The sequence below is a fragment of the Caretta caretta genome, chromosome 5 (assembly GCF_965140235.1).
Source record: "Caretta caretta isolate rCarCar2 chromosome 5, rCarCar1.hap1, whole genome shotgun sequence".
Classification (NCBI taxonomy): Eukaryota; Metazoa; Chordata; order Testudines; family Cheloniidae; genus Caretta; species Caretta caretta.
Window position 1 is genome coordinate 111,133,011 of NC_134210.1, and position 23,590 is coordinate 111,156,600.

The 23,590-nt window shown below is 39.8% G+C and overlaps 1 protein-coding gene across 6 annotated transcripts in view; it reads right to left on the reverse strand.

The window, feature by feature from the left end:
* BNC2 (basonuclin zinc finger protein 2) overlaps nt 1-23,590 on the reverse strand; it is a 400,292-nt gene that overhangs the window by 19,340 nt on the left and 357,362 nt on the right. For all 6 annotated transcript variants that reach the window (XM_048850870.2, XM_075128811.1, XM_075128812.1 and 3 more), the window contains one exon: nt 4,574-6,540. In XM_048850870.2, the coding sequence (XP_048706827.1) occupies nt 4,574-6,540 (1,967 nt within the window). The remainder of the gene's footprint in view (nt 1-4,573; nt 6,541-23,590) is intronic.

Here is a 23,590-nt window from a genome sequence, read left to right on the forward strand (position 1 = left end):
GAGAGGGAGGCTGGGGTGGAAGAGCAGGGCCAGGAGGGACTTACTCTGTGAAGACTCCCATCACTAGGGTGACCAGATAGCAAGTGTGAAAAATTGGGACAAGGGATGCGGGTAACAGGTGCCTAGATAAGAAAAATCCCCAAATATTGGGACTGTCCCTATAAAATCAGGACATCTGGTCACCCTACCCATCACAAACCTTTCCTTCATCACAGACCAGCCCCCCTCCTCCTCTGCTGGCTATGATTCCCTTTCCAGAAACAACAGTCTCAACTAAAACTTCTCCCTTTCTCCCACCCAGATGCACAAACTGTACCAGGACGCACATTCAAGCCCAGCTTTCAGGCAGCTGTCCAGCGTATCCTCCTCCCTTTTCTCCATCTCCTTGACCACTTTCCTCGAATGAGACGTTTTCCTGTCCCCAGGCAAACCTCTACCCTCGCTCCTGTCTGACACCACCGCCTTTGGCATGATTTCTCTTCTCTTCCACTCTTTGTTGCTTTCCTGCCAGAAGGCATACCCTGTGAGGCTCCAATAGCAGAAGAACTGAAGAGTCAAAAATGCCTGAGCTGCTGCAAGAAGGAGGGAAGGTGAGAGCAGAAACAGTAAATGATTCCGAGAACAATGGGACTGCAAAGAAAGAATGAACAAAAGCAAGCTAGAAAGAATGAGTGCACTGCTCTCTTTAGGAAGGAGATCAAAGTTAAAGATAGAGATAGCAAAGTTTGTAGATTTCATAAGCACTTCTGGAAATGGGTGGGAAAGGTGATGAACAGAAAAGCAGTTCAAAAAAGAATCCAGACACTGTGGGGCTTAAATCATAAAAAGCAACTTCTTATGAATTTTAGAGGGATAACAGAACCCTGTGGAGACTTCTGACAATAATTGTAGGGTTTCTACAAAAACAACAAGGAGTCCGGTGGCACCTTAAAGACTAATAGATTTATTTGGGCATAAGCTTTCTTGGGTAAAAACCCCACTTCTGTCCCTTTTTCTGTCTGCAATATCTTGAAAAATTAGGGGATGCATGCATGGGGAAAAGTATCCAAAATAGGTATATTCCATGTCAGTCTATCCCTCTCAGTCTTCTGTTCACCTTCATCTGATTTTAGATAGCCATACTGTGTCAGACTCAGTAATTTTAATATAGGACATCCCTGCATATAAATACATCTCAGGAGATATCCAAAACTTTCAGATAAAAGGGTATTTGAATGGTAGGGGAAGCTGACCAGCTGCCTTAGGTAACTAAGGTTGCACTGTGGACCTCCATACTTTGAAAGTCAGTTTTAAAAGGGCCACACTCTGGGTCACCAACTGGAGCATCAGGGGAGTTTTCTGAGCACACACTAAGCCTGGGAAACATAACCAAGTTTAGATTAACTAGAGTTGGGTTGCACAAGGTTATACATTGTACCAGATGCCATTGTAAGGGGGAAAAAGATCAATCAAAACTATTTATCACCTTATTAAACTCAACCATCTTCACGGCTTGTTTTATTTTTTAAAAACAATTGTAGAAAAAATTTAAATAAGGAAACCCCACTAAATCCTGCAAGCCACATGATGGGAAGAATCCAAAAGTTTTTAGAAATACCTCTTTAATTTTAATTTGCAAGGACTGCAAAGAACTTTTGGATTCATCTGGATAGTCAGAAATATTCAGTGGAATATATGACTATCTATGCAATCAAAATGTGAAGACTTATTGTTACATACACCTGCCCAAATAAATGTCACATCAGAACATGAAACGTATGTCCAGGCTTACTTGCTATGTACATTAGTTGGATATTTCTTATTTCTGGTACAGCAATTAAAAGTGAAATGGTTATAATTAGGTTTTAAAGTTAATAGTCCATTAAGGTGACTGGAAGAAGTTCTCACTTCTCAATGTTATTGCTTTCATTATTTGGCAGCAAAGCCAATAAGACACCATAGATTAGTTTACATCTTTGAGGCTCTGTCTGAAACCCAAAAGGCTAGGAACTTAATGATCTAGGCTTTTTTTCCCTTTAAATAAAAAAGATTCTTTAAAAATCAGCAAAAAATCCTTCATTGGGTAGGCTACGTGGCTTGGATAAAATAAGACTCTCCCTTCAACCCAAACTTGAATAAAACAATTTTTTTGAAGATTAAATAAAAAGAATGTTTGATTCATTCTCATACCCCTCCTTTTGCACACACTTTCATTTCTGGGCAATTCTAGACTTCCTAGTCCTGGCCAAGACCAGACATGGAATTGCTGAAATACAGTGAACAATAAAGATGGTTTCTTATGATACTTCCTGACCAAATGTATGCAAGAATTATCAGAAATCTTGTGAGAGTTCCTGGTTTCTGTAAGTTTTTTCCAGACAAATTCTGCAGACCTGAAAGTTTTGGTGAGTCTCAAAAAGCATCAGATTTGAAGGCTCATCCAAATTGTACCTAGCCTTTAAACTTTCTCAAGTACACTATCACAACCTTAAATCCTCAGAACTTGTGGATTTCTGTTGTCCCAAGTTATCAAGAAGACTCACATAACTGAAACGTATTCTGAATACTATTTGTGAGGTGAAACTGGAAAGATGTTCCCATGCTGAGTACAACCCAAACTCATATGTAAATAATAATTTTATCTTTAAGAAAGCAGTCAGCATTTTAAGTTTATGAATCATATATTTCACTTTCATGGCTTGCTCTCAATAAGCTAAATCAAAGTATCTTATATAGTTCATGAAATACTTTCAAACTGTGCCCTGTCTTTAAATGTTCAGTTCTCATAAATACTTTACACATGTCATCATGATGGTCTTTTTCTCCTAATATATGTCCACTGAACTAACTTCTTTATTATTAGCCTAATCTATCAAGTTAACTGTTTCCTGATGAAATTTAACATTCCAAATAACATTCCAAATCCTAAACTAGCCACTTCTCTTTTTGCACACTGAATACAAAACAGGGTTTACTTAGCACATGACTGACATTTTATAACTCATTTGAGAAAACACACAGACTGAGCCAAATTCTGCACTAACAAATCCTCTGCAATTCCATCAACTTTAAGGACGCAATGTATGGTATAAGTGAGCACAGGATTTCACTTACTGAAGCCCTGAACCTGATAGGCTCTTAGGTCCAGCTCCACTGAAGCTAGCAGTTCTCCACAAGGCTGGATCGACTGGCAAGACAGTGAACTTAATTTAGTTTTAGGTGTTTGATTTTAATTGATCTAATCTCACTGATGAAACAAATTTTCGAGTTTATTCTACTCTATTTACAGTTTTTTCTAATTTATGTTCACATTTTCTATTTAGTGGATCTCAAAACTGATATGCTGGAACTAGACTCTCCAGAAAAAGTGAGATTTGGCTTCCTAACCTTCTTCACACTAAATTGCTTTTATTTTATATTATACCCTGTATCCACATGCAAACCCTAGAAATTTCAATGGAACAAGACACAGAAAATGTGCGTGAAATGTTTAGTTGAGTTCAATTTCCTTCCTCTCTCTCTCTCTGTGCTGAATTTTTACTCTGTAATGAAAATATTAAACAAAAACAAACTCAAGTGATGAATCACTCTCACCATCACAACACAAACCCAATGCTGTGAACCTATAGGGGATATTTCATTGTGTAACAATATTTTCATCATCATGTCTGAGAGCTTGTTTTCACAAGTATGGAATAACTGTGTTATCCTACCACAGACCACCTTGAAAAATTCCATTTATATTACATTTTCTTTAGGAATTAAAAAAAATATTTTAAAAAAGGCCAAAGAGGTTTAGGACCAGCTGCTTCTGTTTAAGCCCAACTGTTTCAGTACTGATGCAACATAACTACAATGTGATGTCATCTGAAGACCCGGCAGAACATACCCTTAAAAATATGTAGGGGTCTAGTGTCCCCTTTCTGCATGTACATTACCCCATCAGAGTGAATCGGAGTTGCTCACAGTCAGAGAAGAAAATAAAGCTGGACTGAATAGTTATATTAGGAAAAAAAGATACAGGTTCCCCCATGGAAAGAGAGAACCATTTCCCTAATGTTAACATTTAATTTTGTTTCTTATAATTGTTTATAGGGCAGAATGAATATCCATTAATGATTCCTATTCATTTGTACTTAAGCCTACAGAGATGGGGGTTGTTCTTGTATCCTATTTCTATGGTTTTTTCCCTCCATCCATTCCTGTTTCTATGTATCAATGTGTATGTGTGAAGATATTTCTGTTGTATATAATTATTATATATTTAATAGAAGCTTTTCTTGATCGGAAAGATGTAGGGAGAAAAAGCTGAATGTGTAAAAGCTGCAGCTTATACACAAAAGTGTATACACAACACACACACACAGAAAGAATGACATTATCTAGCCAATCACATAAGACAATGACATAGTATATACTATTCTGAATGTAAAACAATGAAAACCTAAAGTGATTAACACCCCTTCAATGCCAAGGGGGCACGACTGTCACTTGCCATTACTGTGTGTGTCTCTCTATTTCTTCATCTACCTAAAATTGGGGTTTCTTATGTAATTCGACACAATAATGTAGAAATTAATTACTATTTACTGACCTGTCTCTGCTTCTCCGTGATGGGAAGGCAGCGTTACAGCCAGCCACTGTGCAGACGTGCATCTCTTTTAAATGAACATTCCTGTAGTGAAGCTTCACGCTGTAGGAACTTTTGAAACTCTTCTTGCAGACGTAGCAGATCTTGGGATCTGGGCTGGAACACAGGTCACCTTCTGGAGAGAACTTCTGAGGGCTGTTGTAGTTGAATGCTGACGTGAAACTTCCATGAAGGGCAGCCACACTGGCACTGCCGCCATTATACAGTCCATATTGGCTCATGTAAAACACATCGTACGCAGGGTCTGTAAACTCTTCCTTCACCTTAATTACATCCCGGTGAGAAGATTCACTGTGATTTTCATCTGGCATCTCACTGTTCATCATAGACTTTTCACTGGATTCATGGATGTGTTCATCACCTTCCATGGATTCCTCACACAATTTTGGCTCTGAGGATTCTGACTCGTTTTCATAGTCTCTCTCATGCTCTTGGTCTTCTGAGGTCATGCTGTCTGCCCTTCTTAACTCTGTCCTGGAAATGCATCTGCTTCTACCGTTTTTAGAAAAGTCTTTCACAGACAATCCTGGGCTCATTTCCTCCTGCGAATGGCAGTGATTGTCATGACCAATATCATTAGCCATTGTGCTGTTGTCATTAGCTTCATCATCTTCATCGTCAAACTCGTCAGCCGTATCAATAACTTCCTTTTCTATTTTAACTGGCATGCTTGACTTCCTTGGTTTCTTTTTAGGGGCAAGGTCAGCATTAGGCTCATGGGTAGGCATCACCAACACAGGTACCGATGACTCTGAAGGAAGAGGAGGATGCTGCTCCACTGAACCACCTGTTGGTATGATGGGACTGGTGGGTAATGAGGTTGGAGGGCTCACCATCTCTCCAGGAGTAAGTAAACTTCTGTAAAAAGGAGGAACAGGCTGGACAGTCTTTAAAGCTGGAAACACCAGCTGGCTAGAAAGAGGGTTCTGTAGTACAGGGTCTAGTGGGGGAGTAGTAAAACCCATTGGAGGCCGACCAGGGCTCGTTAAGGTAAGACCGGATTTTGTACTTGCTATGACGGGGGTGGCAGCTCCTGATGTAGCACGGATTAGATCTTTGTCTCGGTTGTTCCTTAGCATAGGCATGTGAAGGCGGGGATTAGGGTTAGCACTGTGACGATTGCGACTTCTAAGAGAGCTGAAGACCATGTTGCAGCCTTCAATCGTGCACCGGTGTTTGATTTTAAGATGAACTGCATTGTAGTGAATTTTGAGAGTACCTTTGTCATAGAAAGTTTTACCGCACGCATTGCAGAACACTCTCCCTTTTCTTGACGCCGATCCCATTCTTCTCATTCTGTGAATCCTGAATGAGCTTTTCGTGTGCTCAGTTTTGGACAAATCATTAATGGGTGTCGATGTTTGAACAGGAGACACACAGGCTGGCTCAGTTTTGGGTTCTACATTTGTGATGCTGGTCAAAGCATTCCTGCTGGATGTCTGCTCATTCTTGAAAGGAGTGGGAGAAACTTCAGATTCACTGCTTTCATTATATTCATTTTGGGTAGAAAGGCTTGGCTCACGCAGCCTCAGAGCAGGCTGTTCCAGCAGGAGGCCATTTGGAGGCAGCCCCAGCAATGGAGCAGAGACGGGATTTATGTACTGGAATGGAAGCAGAAACGCAAGGCTGTTAGGGATGTTTTCAAAGTGATGAATGCTGGAAGGGTTGCTGTTCTCCAGGTGAGCAAGGAGACTCGGGCTCCTAGTGCGATTATTGCTTTCAATAAAAGTCCTTATATCTGAATCTGTCTTTGAAGATGGCACAGCCACAGCCTGCCCTTCTTTTTCTTGAATTGCCATCAGCTCCACGATGGATTTGGTTTCTCCAAATCTTAGAAACTGCTGAAGGGTAATAATCTCTTCTTCCCTGGACATGATGGCCCAGCGGTCCAGCACCTTGCCTGCAGCATCCTAGAGGCCATATCAAAGAAACAACAAAGACAAACACAAAGAAAAAAAACTTATTGATTCTGCATAATTATTGAATTCGATAGAAGGTGCTCTGCTGCCCGTACATGAAACACTAAGCTCAGAAAACAACATGCAAACAGTGTTAATAGAAGTTGATCCACAAAGCAAACTTTTCTGCCATGCAAATGTAGTAATTAGAGTCACAGTTAGAGAAACAGATTGAGTTTAATAATGTCAAAGCAAACAAAATGTAGACGACTGGGGCTCTGTGATCTAAAATGCCCTCAATACTGCATTATAACAACATGATCTATGTACTATGCAACTGCTTCGCAGACATTAGTTTAAGACATGAATTCTTGCTGTGCAGCCCACTGTAAATACAGAAAACTGTACCTTAATCCTTACAAAATGGTGACACTATAGGAAAGAATGAAATAAATGCATTTGATAGAATTACCTCTTAAATGTAAGGAGACATAAGACTGAATTCAATTAGGAGCAATCTTGTAAAATGCATCTCAAAGAGTTTGAACCAATACAATTAAAAAATAGCATAAAAATATTAACCTACATTTTTCCACAAGAGCAATATATAAAATTGCATTTACTGCCAATGCACATCAAAAGGCTGAAACTGGGGGGAGGAAGGGAAACATTGCTTTTGAGTCTTACCAAACTGTTACTGGCAATTGAGTGCAAACTTCCAACCTGGGTTTGATTTACACTTAAAATATAACTTTTTTACAGTCTTGTTACAAATGACAGTTACAAATATTTAAAAAGTAAACATTTGATGGATGTGGAGAACATAAATGTATAAAAGTGTTGTCTCTTAACATCACCTTCTGATAGCAAGGGAAAAGTCCAGAGAGAGTACACATCAGTAATCAGTAGACTCTCTGTTGTTAAATATACATTAAAAAGCATTTCACACTTTCATTTTTGCTAGTAAGTATGAGATTTGCCTGAAGGTAGAACTTAAAAATTCTGCACTGTAATGTCAGGCAATCCATTCCAGCATGTATTGATAAAAATGTAATAAAATACTTACATAATGAATAGATTTTATCAACATCTCTCCCATTGGGCTAATGCTGGACATATCACCACCTCTGTAGCTACCAACAAACCCCGTCCCATGACCATCAAGCAGAGGTGCCCCAGTGTCTACTGCACAGAACTGCCAGATACCTCTGCATGGAACTCCTCAGTGCTGTATTTTTGTTTGTTTTTTAAATCTTGGATCCCAGATTTAGAGCCCTGACTAAACGCTTAGGATTACCCTATGCAGCAAAAATCATCAGAAGTGGTTTGAGTAGAAAAAACAGTGTATTTATATGAAAATATGAAAATTATTTTCCACATTGCAGTAATGATTCTAGGTTTTTCACATTAATTTTATAGCATTGTAAATCACAATTTTCTCAAATGATGAAACATACACGTAAAACTCTGGCTAGGACTGGTTTTGCTTATTTTAGTTCAGATTTAGCTCAAATCATACGATGCAAAGCTAATGAAATGAGTTAATGTCACTTATGCTGCAATATCTAAGATGTGGCTATAGAGCTGCGAACATGGTTCATGGTACCAGGTATGAGTGATATCACACAATCCAATCTAACAAGAATATAATTAACCCATGACAGAACCATAATGATGGGGAAAACCTTAAATTGACCTTAATCCTGCAAGTTGATCCATGTAGGCAGATCACTGCACTCACGTGGAGCCTTCATCAGTGGGGATCCAGGCAGATCCTTGTGAAGAGCTGCTGGCAGGATAAGGCTATAATTTGTTGATTTGGTTCAGTAAGCAGTCAAAGCTTTGAATACTTTTCCTAACATAGTAAGGGCTTCTCTAACTCCTACAGCCTTAGAATTCCACCTGTCCTGCTGGAAGGGAATGCAGGAACTCAGTGTGATTCAATACAATTGATCCAAAAGGGCAGGAAATCCTTGGAACTGGGACTACACTTTCCTTCCTTCCAAATTCCAAACTGGTTATCTTTTGACTATTTTCCCTGCATATTTTTCAAAAGGTTCCCTATTTCTCCATTCAATTCCACCACCACCTCCACCAAGCCTGCCCTTCCTTGCCACAACGATTCTACATTTTTAAAGACCAGTTTCATACCTGGACCCTAAAATGGCCTCACAGTTCAAATTTTGAGCCCCTCCTTCCCCCCGCCCCCAACAGCTTTTATCTGAGTCAGAGTTTAAATAGATGGAAAAGGCCTCGCCTCATATTGTTTGGAGGCAGGATCTAAGAGTTCCTCTCCTAATTTATAGGGTTTACTTGGATTGAGTCGGGGACTGTCTGATTGCTGCCAGCTGTGGGTGTTTGTAATGCACTACTGATAGCAATGTATGTTTTTTACATGCAGAGGCTTGTGCAGTAGGAGATGTCTATTTTATAAATGTGGATAGATTCATAAATAAATAAATCAGATTTGGATTGTGCCATTTGCTGGAAAACAGTGGGCTTCTCTGTTGTGAAGCCCATAGAAACCTACAAGTAAGACATCAAGAGGCCAATTAGATCACTCAGGAGACTTGTGGAATTGGTTCTTATGGCACACATTTAGTATTTTGTCAAGCCTAGGCTGAAATGTCCCACGTGATGGGGCTTCCACCACTTCCCTTTGGAGGTTATTCTGCAGTTTAATACATATCCTCACTAAAAGAAGTTTTCCTGACACTTTGCCTAAATTGTTCCTCTCTCAATGCCAAAATGTTACACTTATGTATACTCTTACAGTATCTACTATAGGATTTTCTAGAATTGTGAGGAAGACAATGAAACATTGGGGGGCCAAATCCTCAGGCTCGGCTACAGTGCCAATGAGCTCTTAAACAAGCAGTTGGGGATTTGATTGGCATGGGGTTATCCTCAGCTGGCACAAAGACAACAGCCCAGTGGAATCAGACAGTTGGCTTAAAGCGACCTTAGGCTACTCCTACCAGCCGTATTGAGTGACAGCTCAGCAGAGCTAAAGATTCAATTACTAATTCCCGAAACCACCCACGTCCCCCAATCATTAACATCTTTAGGGCCAGTCCTACAAGCTGTACAAGGACTAGGATTTACACAGTTTTCCCTAACGGTGATAAAGGTAGCATGTGTGGGGAAGCTGGTTGTAGTTAATCATGCACACTTCTCCAGTTTTACTTTTAGAGAGAAAAGGATGGTGAGATAATATATTTTACTGTACCAACTTCTGTTGGTGAAAGAGACAAGGTCCAATAAAGTTGGTCCAATAAAAGATATTACCTCACCCACCTTGTCCCTCTCATAACCTGGGACCAACACGACTATAACAACCCTGCAAACTGTTTTGCTTTTGTCAGATTTTGAGCAAATCTTTATTTTGTTGTCCATGTTGTGAACGTTATATTGCTTTATTGAAGGACACATTCATATGTAGTAAAGAATATTAAACATGCATGCTATTGACTTGAAGACACTGTAGGCTGGATTAATAAATAACAGGTAGATTTTTTTTAAATTTAAGAAACAGCAGTTTATATTCACAAGTTGTCTATTGTTATTTTTTAGCTAGAAATACAATTTTTCTAACAATACAGAAAAGTAGTTTGGGGTCACTATATTTCATAGAAAATATAGCACCTATGTACACTGCATAACGCATAGTTCAATATTTACATAGTGATGGTTTCTATAAATCACTGTAAGTATGTATTAAAATTCAGAACTAGATAAAGAGCAAATAGGAATGTCATTTTTTGATAAAACTTGAAAATTAGAAAAAAAAATCTAACCATTATCCCTTTGAATTAAGCTATAACTAGCTAGGGATCTCTTTGTACACCTTAATACTTGATTAGAGGTTCAAGTCCTTTCTTACATGTAATCGATTTCTTGTTTCTTACAATCTCTCATACTAAATTTTCTCCCCAAAGCCATTAAATCATATCCACATTTAAATTTTTCATGACAAAAGGCTCCAATTTATATTACTTTTTTTCAGCTCAATACCGATGACGCCAAGCCTCCTGTGACAATATGTACAAGTCAGTCAGTCGGTGTAAAGATACCAGTGTGTGCTTTTACCTCTAAGCAAGCCAGTCGGCAAGCATGCTTATCCTGCACAGCAATACAATGGGCGTTCTTGCTTCCCTGGCCATGGAGCCTGATTTCATGTATTGGTGGCTCTCTTCTGATTTCAGAAAGAGAGAATTCTTCAAGCCTCGAAATCATATAAAATTAACCTTGAAGGGCACAAGACCTATAACCTTAAATCTTCCTCTCTCCAGGTCTAAACATACACTCAGTTTTCTCTCGAGCTATATTATTAGTGTAGACACAGATACACACGTACACACACTGTATTGGCTCTGTGAAGCAGTGTCACGGTTAATCATCCTGAACTTGTCTCCTGATTTTTACTGACCTGTAGGTTAGGACAAGATGTGTCAGGATGCATCTTGTCCTAACTTCTAGGTCACATCAGAACAAGTGGTGGGTTTAGGAGGATTATCTCAGAGGATACAAATAGGTTAGAGTAGAAGACAAACACAAAGTTCACTCTAATTTTTATGAGTTTAATTGGGGAGGGCTGGCAAGGGGGAGATTTGGTTTCCTGGGGTTCTTTGAACTTCATAACTTGTAAGTTTTTGATTCAGCCTGAAAGCCTCTCAACTTAAAAGTTGCCTATTTAAAAAGCGAGGGTGGCCTCTATGCAACATATATGCCTTTTTCAACCTAGAACTTCTGTTTTAAAATCAAGTTGCTTTAAACTCTTGTGAAAAACTGAAAAGACTCCTATGATCTCCATTACCCTTTGCTAATTTTATATAGAAACACACACATACACACACACTTTTGTAGGCCTATTTTTAGGTCTCTAATTTACTTCTTGGCACAGCTAAGAGAGGGTGGTTGCATGCACATGACTGTATGCACACTGAGAAATGATTACACAGGAGTTGAGATTAATAAAAAGGTTAAAATAAAAAAAAATGAAAACTCCTTTTTAGAAAAAAAGTGCAGATTCTGGGAAGCACTCAGGGAATATTTTCGAGCACTGTTGTGATAATTTCTGAGAAGCACTTGAAATTATAAGGAAAAACAACTTGGCAAGATTATTTAGTTTAGCAAGGTTGCATCTGCACCTTAAATACACATTTCTTAGTACAGACTGACCAAGCGTCTGGAATGCAGTGATTAAAAATATATTGCATGGAGATATACACATTTGATTCCTTAGCTCAGGAAGTAAATCAAGGTTTACTATGCACTTATCTTCCCTCCATGAGCGTGTCTTAGATATCTGTAGGTTTTTTAGCTGATCTTGGGGAAATATGTTGAAAATATGGCTGTAACAACTGAAAAGCAGACTGAAATGCACTCAGTCATACTATAATTGCACAGGATGGTTTCAATTAGGGTGCAGACAGAATATCAACATTTGTTTCTGATAAAGAAAGCCTTACATAATTTCCATGATTTGAGTTTGTTGTTTTTGTTTGGGTGAGTTTCTCAGGAGCATCTCCTTACTTCCAAATGAAATTTCAAGCTGTTACACTAGGGGAAGTTCATATCCCATCTCTTTCTGGGAAAAAAGTGACCACAACACAGAGGTGCATAAGCGCATGTCTATATACATAGGAAAAGCCAAAATGCACCAGATCATGCTCCTTTTCAGGCCAGTGGCAAAGCTCCCACTGATTTTGATGGGCACGGCTCTAGCCTTATGTCTAGATTTTCATGGAAATATTTATCCACATACTTATTTTCCTGCTGGGCATTCTTTACATGCCATATCGACCCAAGGTCTGCTTTGTTTTTGCACTCATCAGAGAGAGGTATATACACCAGCTTGTTGTGATCATATATAAGCAGCTGATGCCAAATTCAACATTCCCAACTTACAAAAAGCCATGACTTTAAAGATTTTTCCATCCCAAACCCCACATACCTTCCCTACCCCCTCTCTCTTCCCCCACCAAAATGTATGATACATGCTATGGTTGTGAGAATGAGGGGTTCTTTATGTCTACTGCTGCATCAGAAACCAACACGACACAGCACTACAGAGTTTTCAGTCAATAATGGAAATCTTTAGCTTTTGGCTTAACTGCTACATCTACTGTACTAAAAAAACCACAAAAGAGATAGATCTTTTCCCCTACTTCTTAGAACTGAATTTGTTTGCTTTCACCTAAAGATATGGGATGCATATCAGGTTTTTTGCTTATGACAGCTAATAGAAAAAGAAAGGATTTTCCCCTACATCAAAGTATAAACATGAAGGACACTTTCAAGTAGGTACCTAACTGTAGAAAATAAGAGGTATGCATAGCTTCTGTTTTGTATTTATTCTTGTTACCAGTACAAGCTATCAGTTTCTTCTCAAATAGTTCACTCCAACCCTCATGTTAATAACCGTCTTGCAATTTTCATCCAAGTGGACCCCAAAGAGCTTTACAAACTTTTACTAATCAATATTACAGATTACAGTCCAAATTTTGCTCCAGTGTGAATCTTGACTTCATTTGACAGCAAATGGGTTATCATTTCGCACTGCAGCATTACAAAGAGCAGAATTTGTCTCCATACATGTAGGAGGAACATCACAGAAATGCCACCAGGACTGGGATGGAACAGAGCAGCTGTCTAACTGTGCACAACAGCACTTCACAGCAGAGAGAGTGAAGAATACCCATGGTCCAACTGAAACTGCAAACGGAATTTAAGTACGTGGAATGTAATAACTACAGTTGAAATCTGGCCAGGACATTGGAGTTAAGCACTCACACTCTTGCTAAAAGGTTTATGGGATCTTTACTGACCAAAAGTATTCAGATCCTCTGTTTTATCTCTCATCCTAAAGACAGCACCTTCAGCAGCACCGTCCCCCACTACCAATCTGCCGGAGCATTGGTTCAGTAATACTACAGAGGGAACAGTATCACCTAGTAGATCACTAATTATCAGCACTTCTTTAGGATCTGGATTTTCTCCCATCGCTCTCTCTCCGAAATAAATCTTCTCTAGTCTTAAGATCCCATCAACCTTAAATCTCCACAACAATTAATCTCTTTACAACATTCTGAATACTTGACCCTGTAAGATTGTGGTATAACGAGGTGAAACATGTTGGAACAAATTATATAAAGATGCACAGAGTCAAAAGAATGTGTTCCTTGATTAAATAAAGCTTTGGCAGAGGCAAGAAAGTTGGAATATACATCACAACAACAACCAGAAGTTGGGCAATGTACATCCATGTGAATTAAAGTAGTGAGTTCTGGAAAAGTTCTAGTTCACCAAGGGAGTTACTTGAAAACACAAAATGGCCATGCCCTCTCAGAGATTGAGTGCTGTCGATTTCTATTGCTGGAGTAGGCCAATGCATTGTAAAGCAGTCCTAATCAACTGGAAGCAGCATCATGTGAAATCCGCCCATCTTCCCCTTTACAAATTATCCCAGGTGTATTTGAGTAACATGCATAGATACTAGTTTTGGGGTAGAGGGTGTACATGCCCAAACGTACAGATTACTTCCACAGACCAATAGTCTCCATCACAAAATGCTGTCACACAGTACATGTAGAATATCCAGTCTGCATGAAGTTAAGAATATATATATTTGGGAGGGTGTGCAGGGCAGAGAGAAATATATTTGCCCCATGCTCTTTCAGTTGGGTGGGAGCTTTCTGGCAGATATTTATGATCACGCCCTGCTAGAATCCAAATACAAATAATTTACAAATGAAAAGAAATCTCTCATAAAGAGAGGAGGATACGCTATTTTATCATTCATAAAAGAAATGTTAATTTGGACCTCTACCCATCCCCCCCTAAAAAGTATTAATCTCTTCAATTTAAGTAATTAGGATGCTAGGGCACAGGTTTTAAATGCTTCTTATGATTTTTAAAACATATTGTTTGACTTTTGATAAAATATTCACTTTGTTATGCAATGCTCTTGATTGTGGACTAGAATGTATAAGAATAAGAGTGTATAAGAATGTATAATTCATTAGAGATGATCACTTTTCTCTTAGTAACAGTGTGTGTAGCATTTTTATTTTAAAAGATATGAAAAATCGCTGTGCGGTTACAACATATTTAATCACTGCAGCTCCAGCTTCATTTAATCATAGCTGCTCCATCTAGGATCTTTATAGTTAAGGGCCTCTCAAATTTTTCCACAGTGACCCCCCTGCCCATATTCAGAGGCTTAGAATTTAGCTGGAGAAGAGAAATTCTGATTTGAAGCCAGGATCTGAATCTCTTTATAATGTTTTACACTGGTGTAACTCCACTAACTTCAGTGGAGTTAGACTTGATTTACACTGTGCAAGTGGGAGAAGAATTAGGCTCGAAGCATAAAATTGACAAATCTGACAACCTTGGTAATGGTGTCGCTACTGCCCCATTATACTAATCTTTCTCCATAAATAAATATTGAGTTACTAATTTTAAAAAGATCCAAACGGTCAGCTTTTAGCAGCTGCCATTAACATGATTTTATTATTTAACATTTGTGTGGTGGCAGTAGTCCCTATAGGCCACAACCAGGTGAGACTCATTGCGCTAGGCACTGTACAAAAGGTATTTCACAAATGAACTACTTACCCTCTTACGATCAATACAGGCTGATATTTTCAAAGCTGTCGAAGAAGCAATTCCCAAATTACTATTAAAATTCATGGAAGTTGGGTATCCAACCCCCTGAGGGCTTGTCTATACTTAAAACGCCGCCGTGGCACAGCTGTAGCACTTCAGTGAAGTTGCTACCTACGTTGGTGGGAGGGACTTATCCCATCCGTGTTGCTACTCACCTCCCGGAGAGGCAGTGGCTAGGACGACGGGACAATTCTCCCATCAACCTAGCGCTGTCTACACCTGCAGTTAGGTCGGATTTACTGCGCTGCTCAGGGGTGTGGTTTTTCCACATTCCTGAGTGATGTAGTTATACCAGCCTAATTTCCTAGTGTAGCCCAGGCCTTTGACAGCTTTGAAAACCAAAGCCTTGGATTCTAAATGTAAAGAAATATGGTGATCTCTCAATTTCTCTATAGCTCTGTGGTTATGGAAAATGCATTTACAAGAGCTTCTTATCCCCTAAGCAGTTCCACAACTAAATGGGTTCTAAGTGATTGAGGGCGGAGTGGAGGGTGTTGTTCTTAGGCACAGGGCAAACCTGGTTCCTCAGGGCGGTACGGCCATTCTGCAGAAAGCATATGCAGCCTTCTGGAAATGCATGTGCTCCAGCAGATACAGCTGGATAGGGCCTCTCATAAATAGAAACACCATGGACAGGGCATATGAAATTCTGCACTTTAGAGTTAGTTATAACTCTACATTCCCTGGGTTTCTGCAGTTTAAGCCAGACCTTAAGGACACTCTTTAAAAAAAGAAAAGTGAATGTGGGTTGAGCTTGCAAAACCTGTGTAATTTGGCACAAAGAGGTAATTGTGCATGTAAAATATCCAGTTGCACACACAACCATGTGTAACAGGGTATGCTGAGTCAGGTGTTGGCTCAGTACCCTATCACTCGAATCCCCACCAGCATGGGTTAACTGTGACCAAACTGGAAGATCAATTAACAAGTGGGGCTACAGCTAAGGCGCTAACTAGAAGGGGAAACCACCCCAGTAGCTGGGAGCAAATAAATTAAGAGGAAGGAAGCTCTGGAAGTGGAGAGCTGAGAGGCTGAAGGATGGCAGAGATAGGCAGGGCTGGCTGCTGCTGCTGCTTCCCTAGAAGCAAGTGGGAAAGCTGGCTATGGAATGTAAATCTATATAAATAGCACTGCAGGCTGTGGACTGCTGGAGCAAAATAATAAAGTGAGGTGATGGTGATGGAGACCTGGAGAGGCCTGAAAGGACTCTCAAGAAGAGCACCCATTACACGATGGCAATCACCATTTTTCAGAAACACTTACCAATTTTGCATAAATGACTGTTTATTTTGGTGATTGTTTAAGAAAATTTGGCCCATGGTGTTAATGTTATCACGTAATCAATGTAACTCTTAGAATTTTCATAGTTTGGGAGGCAGTACTACCTAATGCACTGATAATTGGACTGGGAGTTACAATTCCGGGCTTCTATTTGCAGGCTCCGTGTCCCTTTGGCACGTCATTTAAACTTGTCTATGCTTCAGTTTTGCCATTCATAAAAGAGGAATAATGGACAGGATATTGGGAGAATTTGCAAATGTTTGTAGAGAGCTCTGAAGATGTATTATTATATTTACAGCATATATAGCTCCAACAGTTGCCTAGGTGCTGTTCAGCCAAGATCTCTGCTATGATACAAAGCACGTGTAGATGAATCGCCATGTCCTATATCAGGGGAGGCCAACCTGCGCCTGAGAAGGAGCCAGAATTTACCAATGTGAATTGCCAAAGAGCCACAGTAACACATCAGCAGCCCCCGGTCAGCTCCCCCCACTAGCCTCCAGTGTCTCCCACCTGCCAGCAGCACCGCTGCTCAGGAAATAACCCTCAATCCCTGTGCCTCCCGCCTGCCGCAATCAGCTGTTTTGTGGGGTGCAGGAGGCTTGGAGGGGTGGGGAGAAGAGGTGGAGGAGCAAAGGCGCACCAGACTCAGGGGAAGGGTGGGGGGGAAGGAGTGGAGTGGGGACAGGGCCTGGGGCAGAGCCAGGGGTTGAGCAGTGAGCACCCCCCAGCACGTTGGAAAGTTGGCGCCTGTAGCTCCAGCCCCAGAGTCGGTGCCTATGCAAGGAGCTGCACATTAACCTCTGAAGAGCTGCATGTGGCTCCGGAGCCAGAGGTTGGCCATCCCTGTCCTACATCCTATAGTCAGTGACTATATCTAATGTTCACCACAGTGAAAACAAAGCAAGATACCCAACATTCAGATCAGACTAGATTATCATTAACGGTCCTCTTTGGCCTTAAATCTATGAATCATTTAGTCAATATTATCTGGAAAAAATAAGAAACAAAGGACTAAGTCCTGATGATCTCATAGGCAAAGCTCCCATTGAAGTCAGTGGGAGATTTGCCAGGATAGGAACAGAAGGAGGAATTTAGTATTTCATCCAAAGACCATAACACTGGAGTAAAAAGTACTGATAAGTGTAAGTAGATTTCAGAAAACGCTTAGGTCTCTGATTCAACACAAAGTTGCGACTCAATAAAGAAATTTAGTTGTGCTCTATGCTGAGTATATGAATGGTAGAAGAACAGGAAGACTGATTTCTGTCTTTAGTATTCATTAGGGAAACATGCATTATTACTTGCAATATATACAAAATGATCTTAAGAGGCCTCTTTCTTTTGACTGTTTACATAAAAAAAAATCATGCCAGGAAAATCAAGTTAATTGTAGATGCACGTGTGACACAGAAGGAAGATGGCAGGGTGCACATATGATACTAAAAAGGCAAAGGTTGGTAGAATATAAAAATTCAAATCCATAAAGTGTGCAGCAAGTTATCTATCTGCACACATTACAGGCACTGAAATGCAGAAGAAAGTGGGAAAAATATATTGCGGTGTGCAAGGTAATAATAATTGTGCCTGCATGCCTTAATACCCTCTTGTCCCAGCAGTCCTGACTTTCTAGGCAGCCCACTTCTCCACATTAACAGTAGTCATTTGGAGAGCAGCAAACGTGCCATTAGAAGCACTTTTACAAGTGTATATTCATCCACCAATTAGCTTAATGTGGCCGCTTTCTGCATATTTTCTATCCAGGCTTGCACAAATCTTATTAATATTTCCCCCTAGCGCTTTGACAGATTACCTTGTCATTATGCATCCTGAAGCCTTTTAAACAATATGGGTAAACTACTGTTTGCGAGGTTAATGACAATTATCCCCTAATTACTGCATAAGTCACTCAGTCCACTTTATCTGATAGGCAGGGTTCTGCTCTGTGTATCTGCCATTGTGTCACCGTAAATGAATCTTGTATAGCCATGTTTATCTGTCGTTGCCTTGTAAATTACACTGACAGAAGAATGAACAAATTACTGCGTGTCATCACTTAAATACAACTTCTGATAAAAAAAAACACCCACAATTACAGCACTTGAATTTCATCCTGATCACAATTAGTGAAAACATATTTAATGTTCTAAGTGATATATTTCAGAGATGATGGGTCAGGATTTAGTAGTGGAGCCCTTAGGTAATGGGGGTAGGGCTGCAAGAATAGGAGAAACACAAAAACCGATGTTAACAGTAATGCTCTTATCATCTGATTGCTTTCGCTGTTATTTTAACAGACAACATGACTACCTGGTAGTATTTTCCAAACTTTCTCTCGCCCAGATCAGAAGGGATGTGCCTAATGTCACAATTTCAATGGTTTTCGACCCTCCACTCCCTGCTGTTTTCAGCAACACAAATGGAACACACGGCCCAACATATATGAGGCCAGAACTAGTATAAAACCACAGGCTACACTAATTTAATGGATAAAATGGATTAGTAACTTAGATCCAAGGTCTGCCCTGATCAGTCCCACTGACTGTAATGGATTGATGAGGGTGTAAGTCTAGGCAGAAGCTGGCAGGCAGTGTTCAAGTCTATTTTTTAGAATATATATATTTTATATATATATTTATATATATATATAATATATATAATTAACAAAATTATCTTAGCACCTTTGCTATATTACACAGTGTCTCTGCTTTGGGTCTCCTCATTGATATAAAGTGGCAGAAAAAAATGGGCTCAATTTACTGCTGCCAAGGGTGGCTTTCCCGATAGGCACTGAGTTACCACACATCGAAGGCTGGTGACAGCCCCCTCAGGGAAGAGAGGCTCTTGATGACTGGCACTGCTTTTCATCCTTGGGCAATGGCTATCCCCGCAACCGACACAAAGTATCCTGTATTCAGAAGGACTAGAAGTCTAAGGGAGAGAGTGAATTTGAAGTGGCTAATAAGAACAAGCTTAAACCCGCCATTCTTTATTAAACAAACATTCTGTTAATGCAGCGCTATGAAAGGTGACAGACTGAGAGCCCTGGAGATTTCAGTCCTCTAGCTATCTGCACAGCAAGTACAACACAAATAACACCGAAGACACAGCCTTCCCCGTACTGGCTCCACGACAACTTGGACAGGCAACCCCTACAGCCAGTAGGGCTGTTGAATCTCCAGACCCTTTCGCTGCGTAATTGTGGTGGGTTTGTGATGAGGACACTTGCCCACCGGGACTGAGATCACCACGTAGGACACCAAACAGCCATCACACAACAAGAACTTCCAGTCACCACTGACCTAGACAGGACTGGGACCAGAAAACAGAACATGAAAGATATCTTAAAACATGTTCACTGCTATACTCTGATGAATGCACAGTTCAACTCCCGAAAGCTAAAGGAATGGCGTGTAAATTAGTGCAGACTTTGACCCTTGAAAGCTAAGAGCATCAAATTATATTTGTTGAAATTTCTGCAGATGAAATGGGAAGTGTGTGATTTTTAGAAGCTGATGATTAGTTAGTGTAAGTAAACAAGTCACCCCAACACTGCAGACCTGTTTTAGACTGTGTTACACGAAATACGTGCTTTCATTCAGTTGGATTATGAATGTGTCCTATTTAAAGAGAATGGGTACATTGAGATGTTGGAAGATAACAATAGTTTTGTAAGCAACATGCACAAGTACAGTACCTCTCATCACGCCTTCAGCACGGGTTGGAAGAAAATGCTGTAGCAAAATGGGAGGAAAATGTAAGAGCCGACATTGATAGGGATAGCTGAAGAGCCTGATCGATTTTGAGTAAGCACTACCTCAAGGGCCTTGGTCCCAGCAGGATTGATCTCTCTGTCTGTCCTGTGTTCAGTCAATGCAACTTCAGCAGGGTATCCACTGCGGAAATAAATGAAAGTACTGCAGTATCCCCCCCGCCCCCCACTTCTTCCCCCCTCAGCTGAAGGAAATGTAAACCCTGACGTGGCTGAAGGTAGAGCAAAAAGCAATAGAGGGTTACAAAATGTGCAGGGAACAAAATGCAATCGCTTCTGTGTAAAACAAAACTTGGAAAAATGCATTTCCAAATCATTAACGTTTCTCTTTTAATCTGGAGTTTCATTGGCCTCTGACCTTTGCTAATGGCATAGTAACTCTGCATGACAGAGACAAGTGTTACACACTTTTACTGGTTAAGTTGGCTGTGTCATGTCAAATGAAGGTGAGGATTAGCACCTGTTATTTGTGCAGACAAGAGTGGGTGCAAAATCCAATTCTAACCATGGAGGGCAGGGTAATGGGGCTGACTGCTGACTGAAAAAAATACTGGATTGGTTTAGCAAAACAAGTTTTAAAAGATCTTTGGAAATATAACAGGGTAAAATAAAGAGACAACTAAGAAACCAAAAACAAAAATACACACATTCATGCTGGTTATAGTCTCTCTCTCTCTTTTGCGCATTACAGTTTCTATGAGCACATTTCTGGTTTCATCAGCTTTCTTTGAACAATCTCTGGAGATGCTGAGCTCCTTGCAGAAAGCTCCATTCATTAAGAAATATTATTTACATGGATATTATTCAGTTTTGCTTGAGCTCTTTTAAATTTAAGTTGTATCTTTGATCTATGGCTGATTCAAAAAGCTAAGTGATGCTCTGCATGGACATAGACCAGCAGGTGCTAAAGGTTGAGGTAAGCATGAAGCTACCGTAAAATTCAAAACGTATATACTGTTAACTAGCCTGTTCATTCAGAGCAACAGTTATGGGAAGAAATTCTACCGAGGAAGTTGAATGCCATCATATTCAAATATTTAAGACTGTGCTAAGAAAAATTACACTCGTGTATCAATTACTTATCACTCGTAGCAAATTTTTCACATGGCAGAACTTTGTCTACAGTGCTGATCTCTCAAAAATAGAGAAAAACAGGAGCAAAAATTACATTTTGCATGGTTGTTCCACAAGAACAGAATGAGCTCAGAATACACAACAAAAATTCATGATGTAGTCTAGAAAAGAGGATGAGTGTGAGAGTTGGAGCCAGGAGTATTGTAAGCGTTATGGGTTAACATGCCTTTTCTTCAGGGTTGGTTTGGCCCTTTACTTAGGCAAAATCCCTACTGATTCAATGGGAATTTTGGCTGAGTAAGGATTTCAGAATTGAGTTTTAATGTGTCCTTCCCAGACATCCAAGCAAGTGACCTTGCACAACGTGGAAGGTTGATTATAGGTGAGGACATGCTGAAATAGGTGGGCTTGGTTCACAGGTCTACCTACAAATTTTATTTTCAGTTTGTAGCCCTGGAGTTGCACTTTGAATTTGATGTTCAAACAACGTCTAGAAGACAATGAAACTCAATGGAAGCTTCCAAATTGTGCATGGTTTTAGGTTAAGAAAACAAAACCATGAATTTCAAACAGCTGCTACCTGCAAAAATATCTAGTCTTTTCATGCTTTTAATCTCTGCTCCTCAAAGTAGAGAGGAAGGGGATGGTCCAGTGATTGGCTACCCAGGTTCAATTCTCTACATCCTCACAGGCTTCCTGTGTAATCTTGGGCAAGTCACTTAGTCTTTTTGTATTTGTTCTGCAGCTTTAAAATGGTGATAGCACAACTTCCCCTTACCTGAGAGGGGTGTTGTGAAAGTAAACACATGAACGATTGTGAGATGTTCAGATGATACAAAAAGAAAAGGAGGACTTGTGGCACCTTAGAGACTAACAAATTTATTTGTGCATAAGCTTTTGTGAGCTACAGCTCACTTCATCGGATGCTTATGCTCAAATAAATTTGTTAGTCTCTAAGGTGCCACAAGTCCTCCTTTTCTTTTTGCGGATACAGACTAACACGGCTGCTACTCTGAAACCTGTCAGTGATACAGTAATTGGGGCAATATAAATACCCTTTGCTTACTGAAAACTTTACCCAGCTTTGTGAATTTTTAGGCAAATCTGTCTCGATGAGAAAGTTTCACAAGATTCTAATTACAGGAAAAATGAAAAGCAAGAGAGAATGAGAGCAAGACTAGCCAACAACAGAGAAGTGAAGTACAGTTCATTTGTTTTCTTGTGACACCCAAGACAGAGTTAATTTGCAAGACTCCTGCTTTTATAAGCAGCTACCAAGAATAAGGCATACAGGGTATGATCAGCCAGTGAGTCTTCGAGATTGATTCTCCACATATTGCCTTTATTAATTTAATTGGTTCAGTCAAAGGGAATCATTTGCTTTCTTCTGACAGAAAGAATAACCAGGAGATCCCAAATACAATCATCCACAATTTGAGATGAAAGTGCCAGTCCCACCTTGTTTGAATGGAATATATTAACATTCTCTCTCTCTCTCTCTCTCTCTCTTTCTCTCTCTCTAATTACATAGTAGATTTTAGGGGAGCCCAGTGCTGTATTTTTGTTTACTTTTTTTTTTTTTTACAATGTGTATTTGCTGCAGGGAACAGACCATTCTATGCAGAGATGCCTCCCCTGAACAAAGATTCTTGTTGTGAAGTGAATAAAATGAATTATTTTCATAAAAAGAGAGTAAGAATAGCCCACAACATGCGTTTGAAAAGGAACTTTTTTATGTCTCTGGCATATCCCCAGAATTTAGGAAGGGTATCCAAAATTGCTCCAGTGATGGCTAATAAAGCAGCTTTAGTGCTGCCTTTCAACTTTCACTTTTTAATAACAACAATAAAAAAACATATGGAGGTTTACAAACTTCTTGGTTTTGATTTTGTGTTTAAAAATTATGAGACCAAGAAAATTCATAGTAACATCTGAAACTGCTCTATCAGTCCATGACCATGTAAACATTCCACATCTTATTTATTTATGGCAATCTGGTAGGAACCTCAAATAAACTAGTAAAATGAAATGGAATTACTTAATTTCCTTCTCCCCCTCCCCCCCCCCCCCGGACATATGATCCTGTCCTCTGTAGAAATGTGTAATCCAAAGGGCAGAAATAAATTTACAGATCATGCATCAGATCTCAAGTTGCTCACGCGTCTATCATAAGGATGAAAAAGGTTCAGTCTCTGGGGACCGTGCAGTAGCTTGCCGACAGATACACACTCATATACAAGGGCCAAATACACTGTCCTATGT